The sequence below is a fragment of the Mandrillus leucophaeus genome, unplaced genomic scaffold (assembly GCF_000951045.1).
Source record: "Mandrillus leucophaeus isolate KB7577 unplaced genomic scaffold, Mleu.le_1.0 Scaffold84, whole genome shotgun sequence".
NCBI lineage: Eukaryota > Metazoa > Chordata > Mammalia > Primates > Cercopithecidae > Mandrillus > Mandrillus leucophaeus.
In genome coordinates, this window is record NW_012109141.1 from 5334307 (window position 1) to 5349442 (window position 15136).

Consider the following 15136-nt stretch of genomic DNA (forward strand, 5'->3'; position numbering starts at 1 on the left):
AGAAAAATTGTGTAATAGCAGATTCTTTTCAGCCTCCTGGTGGCAGTTCGTGTGTGTGTGTGTGTGTGTGTGTGTATGTGTATGTACATGTGTGTTTTTTTTCCTTGTCAGGATTAATTCAGTGGGAAGTAATGTGGCAGGTTTTGCCATATGGATATTGATGGACCTTTGTATTTTACCTGGCTTAGTGATAGGTATAAAAAATAATTCTGAACATAATATATGAACTACTTTATTTCATATATTTTAACACCTATTATTTTACTATTATATGTAGGTTGAAAAATACTGCTTTTGTTGTGTTTTTGGCTCAAGTATATGATTTCTTGGTTAAAGCTGATCATTCCATAGAAACATTTTAAATGAAATGGCCCCTCGAGAGAGAGATCAGCTTTGTCCCTTCACGGGAGTGTTTAGGTAGCAAAGACCTAGAGTATTATGGAAGAATTTGTCCTAGGTCAGGCTGCTATAGTTATAAAAACTCTGTTTTGTAAGGACAAAAACAGAGTGGAAGGAGATGGGAGTATCTGGGACCCATTCGTTTTCTCAAGAGGAGACAATGGATCTTTTTAATGAAATTGTTGGATAAATCAGTGTCTCCTTCTTCTTTCCTTCTTTTCCTACAGGGGCCCTGTGTTCATGATGAGGACTCTGGCGTATCGCTCATTGGAAAACCTGCCCTTCAGGCTCTTTTATATCATTGCCATTTTTATGAACATTTGAATCAGATGGTAAAACATTGTTACCTAGGACGGTGTATGTTTGATTTGAATTTTTCTGCTTTTGATAGAAATTTAGAAGGCAGTGATTTAAATGGTAAGTACAATACCTTTATATTTTTATTTTTGTAATATGTAACTTTTAAAAACTTAAAAATACATATATTTGTTTTCAAAATTTGAAAAGTGAAAGTATACGGGGAAAACATTCATTTCCAGTTCCACCGCCCGGAGAGGTGTTTTCTTCCGGTCTTTTCTCTCTGTCTAGCCTTTGTTTGTTTTATGTGATTATGTTTATATCTTATGTACATTTTTGTATTTCCTTCTTTCACTGAATATTCTGCAAGCATTTTTCTGTATTATAAATTCTTCATGGAAATTATTTTTGACATCTTATTAATATTTTATAAGTTATGTTATGCCCATCAGTACAGTTTTATAGTTTCTTTCTCTATTAATGTCTTAAACTTTTTTGGAACTTTCACTTCTAGACAATGTACAGTTTTTTCATCCTTCTTATGAATGAGACTTTTTCCCACTACATGTTCTAATTCATTTTGCTCATGTATCAAAAAGTTATTTATTTTAGCATGTTACTTATTTGTCACAATAGTTTCCTGAAACCTTTTTATTCCTTTTGTTTGTAGGTTCTCATAGATTTGCCAAGTATAAGATCTAAGCACATAAAAATAATTATATCTCATAATAAATAGTAATTTAATAATATAAATAGCTTTTATTTTTAAATTCATTTTGATAATAGTTTTTTAGAATCTTGCCATAGTTTCAAACTTACAGAAAACCTTCAGGAATAGTACAAAAAATTTCTCAAATCTTAACATTTTACTGTATTTACATCCTACCACGTGTGTGTGTGTGTGTATAAATAAACAGATATGTATGATCTATATATATTCCTTCTGAGCCATTTAAGAGTAAGTTGAAGACATGAAGTTCCTTTATCCCCAAATTGTTAAGTGTGAATTTATGGTTCACTTTTCTGTTTAGTTCTTGGAGGAATCAAGAAAATGAGATTTGATGAAGTTTTGAACATTTTAAATATCCCTATTAGAACAGTGACTCACTTAATTGTTTAGATTTCTCTGAATCAGTTACTCAGAGCATGGCCCTTAAACTAACAGCATTGGCCTCTTCTGTGAACTTGTTAGAAGTGCACGCTCAGGGCTTCCACTCTGAGCTGGGGTATTGGAGCCTCTGGGACTGAGGCTGAAGCAGCTGCCTTAGCAAGCTCTCAGTGATTCTTATGTACATTAAAAAACCTCTTTCCTTAGATTTGGTTTTGTTTTTTTTTAATAATGGTCTATCTCAGAAGCCAGATCCATATAAGTTTTTTCTTTCTTTAGTTTTGAATTGGTGTCCTGTAATGAGTACTCTTTTAGTTAATTGTTACAGTTCCCAGGAGAGTGTCCGTGTTAACAGTTTTCTCGTTGTTGCAGGTTTAGATGACTCATTCAAGTTTTGGAGGGCCCCATCTAGGATATGTCAGGATCGAGATCCAAGTTCTCTCTCCACCTCAGAAACAACGGTACTTGCAAAGAATGCATACGTCCTTCATTTTGAATCTCTGAAAAAATTTGAATTTGCGTAGTGGGAGAGAGAATACAAAGTGTAAGGTTATAACAGCTGTGATTTATTCGAAGTGCTGTCTGCAGAATTTTGCTAAATTATTGTATTCAACCTGCACACCAGCCGTACATCATAGATACTTATCTTGCTTTTCTGTGTGCTCAAGCCACTCTGAAGTAAAGAAACTCTGTGATCATTAGTGCTATAGGGAGCAGAACTGGAGTTTGAACCAGGGTGTGCCTTGCTCCAGTATAGCTACACTGAGTATCCCTTTAGTTGAGAATTTTCAACCTTTCTTTCCTACCTTTTTTGATAGTACAAAAGTGTGAAAATGTGTTTTATCATTAGTATTAGAAGAGAACAAATCCCACATGATTAAAAATGGTTGATTACCCTGAAATTGTGCCTAAGGGCAGGGCAATATGAAGAACATTCAAATGATTCTAGTGTGGTGCTGACAACTTTAAACACACTTCTAAATACTTGCATCACATAGAAGTTTATCTGGAATACCTGACATTTATATATGCCTGTCTGCATGCCTTCTTCCTTCCCCTTTCATTCATGCATTAGTTGCTTTTTTTGCAGACAAGTTTGAAACACTGGGTATTTATAAGGAATGATTGATACTAGGTTTCAGTTATTTACAAATGTACAGAATCATTTATTCTCAACTGGGAAACATTACCTTTAATTTTAAAGTGTTTTTTGGAATAATTACTGTGTTATACAACATATCAGCAAGGCAAAGCTTTGATGCACCTGTTTCCAGGAACAAAAATAATATGAGAATAATAATTATTATACAGACATTATAATGTAAAGATTATGTTTAATCTATCTCCTAGTTTCTCAAAAGACTGATACTTTTTGCTACAGTTTTAAGTCTTTTTTCCCCTAGATTCAAGAGAAGTATTTGTGTTTAGTGCTACATTGGACCTTCATATGGAAAAGTAAGATAATTACCCGAGTTCCACTAGATGTCATGCTTTCCTTTCCAAGGTGGAGATAGTGTGTACCTTTGTCTCAACAAGAGCAATAATATGATAAATGCCAGAGTGAATTTTATTAATTGGTTATTTAGTTCATAGGAGGACAGCATGAATGTGTGCTTAAAAGTAAATTTTGTTTGGTTAGCCTATTTGTCAAAAGGGCTATAGACTAGCCTTGAAATTTTGATACCTACTTCAGTTTTTTGCTTCTAGTAGGTACTCAGTAAACAATAATTGCTGTAATTAACTTTGAGTTTTCTTAGCTGTTTTGTGGTTAGCACTCAATTTGTATTTATCCTATACAAGAAAACCTAAATACAAAAAGCAAAAGCATATCAACCTTTTGAATTTCTCTATTTTATAATAACACGTAAATCTTACAGGTTAGAATACTAGATTCTCTGAGAAAATTTGGAAATATGTTATTTATTGTCATTGTTAAAGAAAGAAGCACCCCAATTAAAGTTAAGGTCTTTAACTTGTTTGTGTTTGGATGTAACACAGACTTTTAGAAATATATACCAATGGAATCTTTTGTTGTTTTTTTTTTTTTAAGAATTTTGTAATATGTGTAAAATTTATTTCTTATTATTTTCCTTAAAGACTATTATATTCTGTTAGAATTTTTACAGAGTCTACTTTTTACTTTCTTTTTTGGGGGATTTCAAACAGAATTTTTAGAGTGGGTGAGTTTTATTTACAAAAATAGTCTTAGTACCCTATTTCTACTAGTTGTTATATTTTCTTTACCATGCCCAAGATGATGTGTATCTTTGTCCCAACAGGAGAAAAATCTGGAGAGTGTTTTCATTATGACATTATTACTTTAAACCAAAGCTGTCAGTACTTAGACCAAGTCGTACTTTCTTATGTATAAGAAAATGTTGAAGTTACAAATTGAGGTGTGAGTTGAGTGGATGTAAATCTTATTAATCAGCGTATCTACTTATTTATATCTTTGTTTTGTGTATCTCAGAATTGAGAAAAAAAATGCAATATTTTATTGGTTGGTTGACTGGTTTTTCCATTTTGTCTTTCCAAGGAAAGCATCATCTTTTGATTTGGGTCGTGTCATCCAGCATGCTGCTTCTGGGTCACTATCCATTTTGTGCTGTTAATGCCAAGTTAGGGACTTCCGTGCTGTTACCTAACGTATATTAGTTCAGTTGTTTGGCAAGCTTTGTAAGGATTGTTGGGTCCTGTATGTTTTATCAACTGCAGGTAGAGTAAGCAGAGTGTCATTGTTAGCTTGGGGGCATCGCCCTTGTAAATGCTTCCTCAGGAGTGGCCTCTATCGAACTCGGTGTTCTCTTCCTCTGGGGTAGGAGGATTCAGCCATTAGGTGGTGTTTTTCTTCTTGAAATCACATTTATATCCAAGATGGATAGCTGTTTGTGCCTCTGACACACCTGCGTGCAGCAACAGCTTTATGACCAAAATTTGGTCTTTTCTGTTGTTCCTAAGCAGAACTGTGTCTGTATTTTTTTTTTTAACTTATCAATTGTCAAAATAAAATATGTGGGAAATGTAATTTCTTTTTGAGCCTTTCTTTGTGAAATATGTGATACTTTCAAACTTTTTCTGGAGCACAGATTTAAAGAAAACTGATTTTAGTTTTTCTAAACATTTAAAGAGAATTTTTACACTTCATAGTCTTAAAAAAACTGAAAAGCATTGCCACTATTTTGCAAAAGAGGAAATTAGGGCATGGAAATTAGGGCACTCCATGGAGTGGATGCTTGTTCAAGTTCCTAGCATGGTAACTGGTAGACCATTCTTTTGAGTCCAGAAGTATGTTTGCTTCCTCCTTCACTCTAAGGCCAGATGTGATTGATCCCATAAAAGATGGTCTAGTCAAGGGACAGTGAGGTTTCTTTAGAAGGAATGATGAAATGAAAAGTGATTTTGTGTAGAACGTGGCAACTGAAATGGGCTTTCAAATATTATCGCCTTCTCCTTTATGTGCATACAGACATTTGCAAGGGGCTGAAAAGATTCAGATATTCTTTAGGATTCAGTGACCACTTAACAAATGACGAAAGTCTACTTGAGAACATAAAGCATACTTAAATATGTATGCTTTAGAAAGTAACTAAATGTGAAGTTGTGTGTACTGAAGGCATTAACATCCAGAAAATGCAAGAGGTTGTTTGGAGTAGAATGTAGGGTGGAAAGCTAAAGTTTGAGGACCTGTCTAATCAGATAGGAGTTAGTTAAGAAAGCTGAATCGATTTTTGGGTTTGAAGAGGTAAGATATAATAGCCATAAAGATAAAGACATAACGATATTTCAGCAGCATGGAATGGCATGAAACATGATAACTGATATGACAGAAATAACCTATTGACACTCATTTGGTGGTAGTTAAAATTGTTTTATAGAAGGAAGAGTAGACAGAGAACAGTTTAAGCAGGGATGGATCCAAAAGACTTTCTAAAAGAAAAATAGTTTTGACATAGGCATCACTGTTAGAACATATAAATACCTGCAGCATGGTGACTCCAGGAAAACCTGAGGAGGTGGTAGTTTGTGTGATGGTGGAGAGAGAAAGAAAATGTTATACTCTGTTTAAATAAATTTTAGCTACGTGTGGATTATCCAGAGTCTTAACAACCTTGTATATTTAGTTAGGAGGAAAATACAAATGAGACAAGCTCTTGGAAATTTGTGCACTTAGGTTACACACCGGACGGCACAGGGACTGTGACTATGTTGTGATGATAATCTGTCTCTTTAAGTGGTCCTTCAGTTAGTCATGCAAGAATCGTCTATCTTCTGCTCATTCCTTCAGAGGAACTTTCTGAGCTTTCTTTTTTTTAAGTATATTGTACATAATCCATTTGAATTGTGAATCTATTAGTTGAAATAATTTAAGCTTCTTGTTATAATTTGGTTAGAATTAATTATTACAAATTAAGAAGCATGCCAAAGCTTTCCTGCTCTTGGGCATATAGAGAAAGGTATTATTTATTAAAATGAACACATGGAACTTAGAATCTCTTAGAAACCCTCCATATCTTGTATTTTTCCAAATTTTCAAAACGTGGCTAGACTTGCACTTTATTTTTTTTCACACTACAATCCTTATTTTCTCCCTTAGTACCTTTTTAAAAACAATTAAATAAACTGTTTTGGCACCAGTACTGCTTTTGAGGGAAGATGATGAAACTATTATAAGATCATTTTGACAAATACTATATTCAAGTTCTGAATTAACTTTCAGAAAGTGTTAAAGTGTCCAGTGAAATCACTTGTTTCTGTAAGGCAGATACAAAGAAAATCACTTTTGTACATTGATGCATTTTTGCTTATATGACAGAAATTGTTTTTTACACTGCAATTCTACTTGGATATGGCAAATGACTTTGCTATTTTCAGTGATTTCAAAGGGACTTTCTTAATTTTAGCTGCTTATTTTACACTGAAGCATAATTTAGAAACCTTCTTTAGTTACCAAATCTGCTTACAAACACTGAAGACAATTTTTTTTTGGTTTTTATAAGCAAGATTTGAGTTCATTTTATTTTTTATTTTCCCCTAGTTTTGAGCTAAAATGACAAATAAAATTGTATATATTTGAGATATACAGTGAGATTATTTGATATATGTATATGTGATGAAATGATTACCACAGTCAAATTAGTTAACACATCTGTCACCTTAGAGTTAACACTTTTTTTTTGTGGCGAGAACACTTACGATCTACTCTCTTAAGAAATTTCAAGTAGACTGTGCAGTATTATTAACCATATTCACCGTGCTACACATTAGATCCCCAGAACATACTCACCTTATCTGAAAGTTTGTACTGTTTGACCAGACATCTCCCCTTTTCCCCAGCTCCTATCCCCTAGCAACATCCATGACATGAATCTGAGTCTGTTTGACGACACTACCTTAAAGTAGCATCAACCAGCTCTAAAAGGCTTGGGTTGTCTTTTGTAATATCTGTAAAGTGATAAGGCTAGAAATATATTCAAATTCAGGGTTCTTTTTTTCTTATTGAGGGATTATACATTGAAGATCTCAGGATATGTCATGTGGCAGATGTGAAAGCGAGGGAAAAGTCTAGATTGTGATTTTGCCCTTAGCCCATTTTAATGAATTGAGCGAGTGATAGATACAAGAATTAGACTCTCGCCGTTGTAAGAGGACAACCCTAGTTATCCTACTTCCTGTGAGGTAGAGAGCAGCAAGAAGCTTGACAGGAAGGGATGACTTAAGCAGACTCAGTTTGCTCTTAAACTAAGCCAGTTCCTCTTCCTTCACTGGGATGGGGCAGGTGAAGTTAGTCTAGCTGAAGTTCCACGGGGACACGGGGGATCAGGGAGAAAGAAGCAAGCCTCTCCTCTCAAAGAAGTCTGGCCAGCTTTCTGAAGAGGTACATCTGAGGACTTGCTCTGATTTTAATGCATTTATGCTGTCATGAATGCAGTCCTGGACTGAGAATCCTAATCAGTCTCAACTCGGACAAATCCATTAACTTGTGGTCTTTTCTCTAAAGGAGGACGTGGAGTAGATCAGGGTTTTTCTACCTATAGCTTCATAGGCTCATACTGCACCTTCCAGTAGCTAATACTTGAATGCCGAAATTGTCTAGTTATTACCTGGATTTTAAGGTGAAAAGTAACATATTTATGTATCGATGTACTTTATCAAATGTAACCAAATACTATCTATTGGAGATTATTTCTAATCAAGGATTTGAGCATAGAACTGGGACAATTTGCTTTAATACTTTTTTGCTTTTACGTACTAAAATGACAATGTTAATTTAGCAAACTTAAAAAATAGAGGCTAGTACACATATAAATCATCTATAATCAATTTTAAAGCACCATATAAAGCAATCATTGTGTTTCCCCAACTACATGGGGTAAGTTATAATGCAACTATAAGGTACTTTCTAAAAGCATCTTTTCTAAGCTTGTGTATCCCTTCTGTGGACTATACTAAGGAAAGTCGCATCTTTATTCATGCCTGACCTTTGTCATGAATCACAACTTTGCTTTCTTCTAATGAGCCACGTATTTAGTGGGACCTTATAAGCTTCCTTTTCCCACACTGATCGTTGAAACTGCAAACCAGGTACCTACTTCTATTTATATCATTAATAAGGCCTTCTTGAGTCTTTATCAATTGAAAGAATGTTCAGTGAAATGATGAATGATTTCAGCATCATTATCCCCTTAACTTTTCTTATACAACCAAAAGAGTTGTGGCAGAAACCAGATATATTAGTTTGTACATAGTTTGTGTTAGCAGTCTTGGCATAGGATTATTTTCTTCACAGAACTGTAAATGTCTTGATATCTGTTGACAGGAACATTTTTTCACATACCTCTCATTGCCAATTGTAGGCAAATATAATTTTAAAAGCAAACAAGCTTTAGGTTATTTTTACCTAGTATCTGGATCTAATATTGTATAAAATAAGGCATTTAATGTTTGTTTATGATTGACTTATTTAGACTGAACTTTTTTCCAGAGTTACTTTTTAGATTACTTTATGTGCTTAGCTTACATTTTTTAGCTGCAACTTTCTCATTTATTCCTTGGCATCATGACTGTTATACTTACTTAATATGATGAAAGATGGTTAAGGGCTCAAGTTAAAAGGGGAATTTAAAAAACTGTATATTCCATTTTTAGTAATTTCTTCAAATTTATATTCTCTTTACTATTAGAAACTGCAAATGAAAATAACCTTAGTTTTTGCTTTCATTTCATCATGGTAACTCTAAGGTACTCTAAGTGTTAAGATATACACAATCAGTGTACAAATACTGTGAGCTATATAGGATCTGAGTCTGGAATGATGGTTTATAACTTCTATGGATAGCTAATGTTGTGTTGCATGCATTGATATGGAGGCTACTCAGGTATGGGCACTTCATAATATTTCACAGAAGAGAAATTGATGGTAAGGAAAAGAGTTATCTGACCTCACTACGTAAGTGTTTTTCATCTAAGAGGTGCCAAACACATCACTTTGTGCTTTTTCAGTCTTAGAAGGTCGGTCTGCTCGTTATAAACCTGTAGGTGAAATTGTACTTGCTTTCCACAGATTTTGTTATGTTTAATGTTGTATTCTGAAGCAATCTCAGCATATTAGCACAATTTTTTAGTGTTCTTCCTTGATATGAGATGAAGTAGAGAAAAATCTTTTAATACTTCTAATTTTTTAGGCACTATTAAAATTTATGTGTGCCATTTGGAACATTAAAAATATCTTTATTGTGAATCAAGAAATGCAAAATATCACAATGAATTATAGTTAAGGTGGTATATTTTAGCCTTTCTAACATTTGGGCAATGAGGGAATTGGCCTTATGGGAACCTTAAACTCCTAAATGGGCCTCAAGTCAATACTTTGCTTCTTTGAGTTACTGATTTATGTAAATGATAACAATTCCTTTAAGAAGAAGTGGAAATGCCATTTAAAAAAACTGCTGTAACTCCCAAGATATGGAATATTTTCTAGTTATCCTGACTAGTATAATTTTGTTATCAACCTCCTTGTTTAAGGATATCTTGTGTGTATGTTGCCTGTGTTTCATTTTCCATGCTGTAACATTAATAAGTAAAATAATTTACTGATTCATAGGTGGCACCTTCGTTGGAGAGTACTGAATTTCAGCCACTTGTGCAGTCAACAACACTTGTGCCTGAAGCTTCCCATAACCAGTTAGTGGCTCAAGGTATCTTTTCAGCAAAGACATTCTACCTTCAAAAAGAAAAATGACAACTTGGTCCAGACAGATATTTTGAAAGTAAATGTCTGAAGAACAAAATTTTAATGAAATAAGTTATAGACCGTTACGAAATACATTTAGAACCAATATATCAGAAATTAATCAAACAAATGCTCTTAACTAATAAATGGAATTTGACTATCAAATAAATAGCCCATTTCACATATGGCTCCTTATTAGGTTCTTATAGGTATTTGACATTTGAATTTGGGAACTGATGGGTATAACTTAACTTTATTTTTTCCCTTCTTTTGAGAAAACACTTTTACTACAAGTAATCCACTTGAAAGTAAAGAGATTCTGGTCTTAAGTATTTTCTAAGGCTGTGCTTCCATTTAAAGGCACATAAAATGTATTGAGTCTTTATTTTATTAGAAATGTGCAATACACAATTTGGGACTTATTTTTATTAATGGCAATATATAAATTTTGCTCCTTGTACTGGGAACTGCTTCCAACCCTGCTGTGCTTCAAATTTGCAACTTTGCTTTTTTTAAAAAAAAATTCTAGAGAGTATATAAGCCTTATTCAATAGCATTAAAATGCCTGACTTGAAAGGACTATACTACCTAAAAAGAAAGTAATTTTAAACACTGGCATACATATAAGTATATGCAGAAAGAATGCTTTCTAAAACATTTGGAAAAACTTGCTGAATTAAAACTTTGAACTTTCCTTACAATATTTCTTCCAATAATTTCCTAAACAGTGTTCCATTTTGGTTTTTAGTAATTCACGTTCACTATATATAAAATTATTTAACTGTAGAAAATACTCATTTGATCTTCTTAAGAACAAAAGGAGCAAACCCAGTTTATTTAAATGGCTAAGGACATAGGGCATGAAATGAAATTTGATCATGAATTTCATGAACATTTATCTCTAAAAGCATGTTGCCTTATTAATAACAGCTTTATTGAGATATAATTCACATACCATATAATTCACTTGTTAAAAGTGTATAGTTTATTGGTTTTAAGTATATTCAGAGTTGTGCAACTGTCACCATGATCAATTTTAGGACATTTCCATTATCCCACAAAAAAACCCTATACCTGTTATCAGTCACTCCCAGTCTCCCCCATTCTTGGCACTCTACGGAATCACTAATCTACTTTCCTTCTTTATAGATTTGCCCGTTTTGGACATTTTGTATAAATGGAATCATATAACATGTGGTCTTGTGTGACTGGCTTCTTTCACTTAGTGTGCTGTTTTCAAGGTTCATCCATGTTCTAGCATGTTTCAGAACTTCATTTATTTATTGACGAATAATGTTCCATTGTATGTATATATTACATTTTCCCATTCATCATGTGATATAGGCATTTGTGTGGACATACAGGCTTTCTGTTTTTTGTTTGGATTACCCTTGATTTTAAATTTATTTTATTATTTTTATTTTTATTTTTATTTTTTTAGGCAGTCTCACTCTCTTGCCTAGGCTGGAGTGCAGTGGTGTGATCTTGGCTCACTGCAGCCTCTGCCTCCTGGGTTCAAGTGATTCTTCTGCCTCAGCCTCCTGAGTAGCTGGGATTACAGAGGTGCAGTGCCACACCTGGCTAATTTTTGTATTTTTTGTAGAGCCTGGGTTTCACCATGTTGCCCGGGCTGCTCTCGAACCCCTGACCTCAGGTGATCTACCTGCCTTAGCCTCCCAAAGTTCTGGAATTACAGACTTAGCCACCATGCCCGTCCACAAATAGTATGCTTTAAATGTATATTTATGCAGTTTCACTGTTTGCCAATCATTTCAGCACATATATATGACCAAAAAAAAAAAAAAACAAAGAAAAAGAAAAGAAAGCATATAGAAGAAAGAATACCCACAGGAAGGGGAGGCGTGAACAGAGGATTAATCCTCACAATTTTGTGGTGATATATGACACTGTCAAGTATATTTCTTTTTTTTCAAAACCTGGAAATAAGATATCAGGGCATCAAATGTCCTCCTTAGTTTTACAAAATAAATTAGCAAGAAAATTGAAAAAAGATATATCAATTTATATTCTGAATTAGCTGTCTTTATGGAAAAATTCAAAAAAGATTTCTATATGCTTGCTCTGAAAGTGCTGAAGATATGTAATACATATTTTATGAATACTGAAAGATTTCCCTTGAAATCATTTGGACAATTTTCATTAGAATTATCTCAATTGAATTTTTTCCACTTTTATTTCCAAAGATTTATTATTATTTTTTAAGAGACAGGGTCTAGCTCTGTCACCCAGGCTGCAGTGCAGTGGCATGGTCATAGCTCATTGTAGTCTCGAATGCCTGGACTCAAGTAATCCTCCTGCCTCAGCTTCCCAAATGGCTGGGATTACAGGCGTAATATTTGAGGGGAAAAGAACACAAACCTGCATGTAAAAGTGAGCAGAAAACATGAAAAGATAATTCACAAAGGACCTAAAAGTAGCCTTTATCTTTGGATAAATATTATACAAATTAATACCACCCGAAGATACTTTTTTATTTATTAAATTGCCAACAATTAAGTATTGGCAGTACATTCTGTTGGCGAGGCTGTGGAAAATGAGCACTTTCATACATTGTTAGAGAAAATGCAAATTAGTATAATTTTGGAAGGGAATTTGGCAATAGATAACAGAACTATGTATTTACCTTTGATTAAACAATTCCACTTCTAGGAATTCTCTTTTATTTATCTCCAGCAATATAAAAATATATATGCACTTGAGAATTTAGCAAGCATTGTTTGTAATTATAAAACACAGAAACAACACAAATGCCTGTAAGTAGAAGGATAGTTTTTAATAAATGTATAACAATATACAGATAATGATAAACATATAATAAAATTATTTATAAATTTATTTTTAAAATAACAATGGAGAACTACAGCTATTAGAAAGAGGGGGCTGGGCACAGCAGCTCACACCTATAATCCTAGAACTTTGGGAGGCTGAGGTGGGAGGGTCACTTTGGGCCATGAGTTTGAGACCAGCCTGGCCAATATAGTGAGACCATATCTCTACAAAATATAAAATAAATTAGCCGGGCATGGTGGTACACACTGTGGTCTCAGCTAGTCAGGAGGCTGAGGTGGGAGGATCACTTGAGCCCAGGCTTTGAGGCTTCAGTGAGTCATGATTGCACCACTAGACTCTAGCCTGGGCAACACAGTGAGACCCTTTCTCAAAAAAAAAAAAAAAAAAAGGAAGGGAGGATATCTTCAAACAGATATGGAACAAATTTTAGGAAATATTGTCAAGTGAAGAAAGAAGCACAATGATAAAAGAGTATGTATAGTTTATGATATTTACAGTTTTCTACTTTTGCATATGAAAGAAGGGGAAATTTAAAATACATGTATCTATTTGTATAGAAAGAAAACAGGAAGGCACCGCTGGAAATGAATGAGATTAATTATGAGAATGGATGGGAGTTAGGTAGGAAATAAGAGAGAATGGGAACAGTGTAGAAGAGATTGAGGGGTGGGGTAGTGACCCTTCTTTGCATGTATTTTCTTGTATAGGTTGACTTTTATAACCACGTATGTTTTACTTGCTGAAAAGAAAAATAAAATCAACAAAAATGGGAAACGATAACATGGAATGCAAACAAATTAATCCAGTTACATTTCACATGAATAGCGTTGAAGTGAGAGAGGAAGTAACCCCAGTAACTCTCAGACATATTCTTAGGACTTTAGTTCTCAGACTAATGGCAAAAAGAACTGTAACCAAGCATTGAACTCTAGTTACTAGTTTTATTTTTTGCAGTATTATTAGTTAGAAATTCCGAAACTGCTTAATGTGTTTGTAAGGCAAGGCAAATAAATAAATGTATTGTATGTAGATAATGAAAGCCAGATTTTTTACTTTCACATAAGGGAAATTACAAATATGGAAGGAGGAAGGTGTTTAATGTTGGATTATATTTGGAGTATTGGATTATATTTGGAGCTTTCAGTATGAATCAATTATTTTGTTTTTTAAGAGATGGGGTCTCGCTCTGCCATCCAGGCTGGAGTGCAGTGCTGTGATCATAGTTCACTGCAGTTGCGACCTCCTGGGCTGAAGCGATCCTCCCACCTCATCCCCTGAGTAGCCAGGATTAAAGGAATGTGCCACCATGCCTGGTTAATTTTTAAATCTTTTTGTAGAGAAAGGTTTCTCTGTGTTACTCAGGCTGATCTTGAACTCCTTGCCTGAAGTGATCCTCCTGCCCCAGCCTCACAAAATTCTGGAATTATAGGCAAATGATTTTTAATTCATAGAAAAAATATATGTTTATGTGCCCAGGGGTACGTATGTGCATGCATACATATATACACACACATTTTCTAGCTTAGAAACAATGACACGCCAAATAGCAATGTATACATTTAGTGCCCAAATCTTGTTTTCTAAACTCCGTTCTCCACTTTAGGGAATTGACACTTTGGAACAAATATCCAATTTTAGAGCTTGGGCTAGGAAAGAACAAGATGAACCTGGAACATCTTGCTGTGCCAGAAAGTAAGGGAAATGCTCAAAGGTTAATGGAGGTGTTAACTAATGTAGGTGCAGGTACCTTATTACTGTTCTAAAGTCTGAAAGTATTTTGGAGAAAAGGGAGCTCTCATACAGTGTTGTTGGGAACCACTGTGGAGAACAGAATGCAGGTTCCTCAAAAACTAAAAATAGAACCTACCCTCTCTGATCCAGCAATCCAGCTGCTGAGTATATATCCAAAAGAAAAAAAAAAAGCATATCGACGAGATAGCTGCACTCCCATGTTGATTGCAACACCATTCATAATAGCCAAGATAAGGAATTAGTCTAAGTTCCGTCAGCAAATGAATGGATAAAGAAAATGAACCATATATGTACACAATGAAATATTACTCAGACAGAGAAAAGAATGAAGTCCTGTCATTTGCAGCAACAAGGATGGAACTGGAGGCCATTGTGTTAAGTGAAATAAGCCAGGCACAGAAAGACAAATATTGCAGCTCATATTTGGGAACTAAAAGAAAAAGTTGAACTCATGAAGAAGATAGAGAGTAGAATGAGGGTTACCAGAGGCCAAACCGTGGAGAGCCAGGGATAAAGACGGGATGGTTAGTGGGTACAAA

At 34.4% G+C, this 15136-nt stretch overlaps 1 protein-coding gene across 1 annotated transcript in view; it reads left to right on the forward strand.

The window, feature by feature from the left end:
• The window catches only part of RTTN (rotatin), a 202905-nt gene that overhangs the window by 120243 nt on the left and 67526 nt on the right, over window positions 1-15136 (forward strand). Inside the window, exons 33-35 of the mRNA XM_011968360.1 lie at window positions 627-816; window positions 2177-2265; window positions 9906-9999. Of these exons, the coding sequence (XP_011823750.1) occupies window positions 627-816; window positions 2177-2265; window positions 9906-9999 (373 nt within the window). The remainder of the gene's footprint in view (window positions 1-626; window positions 817-2176; window positions 2266-9905; window positions 10000-15136) is intronic.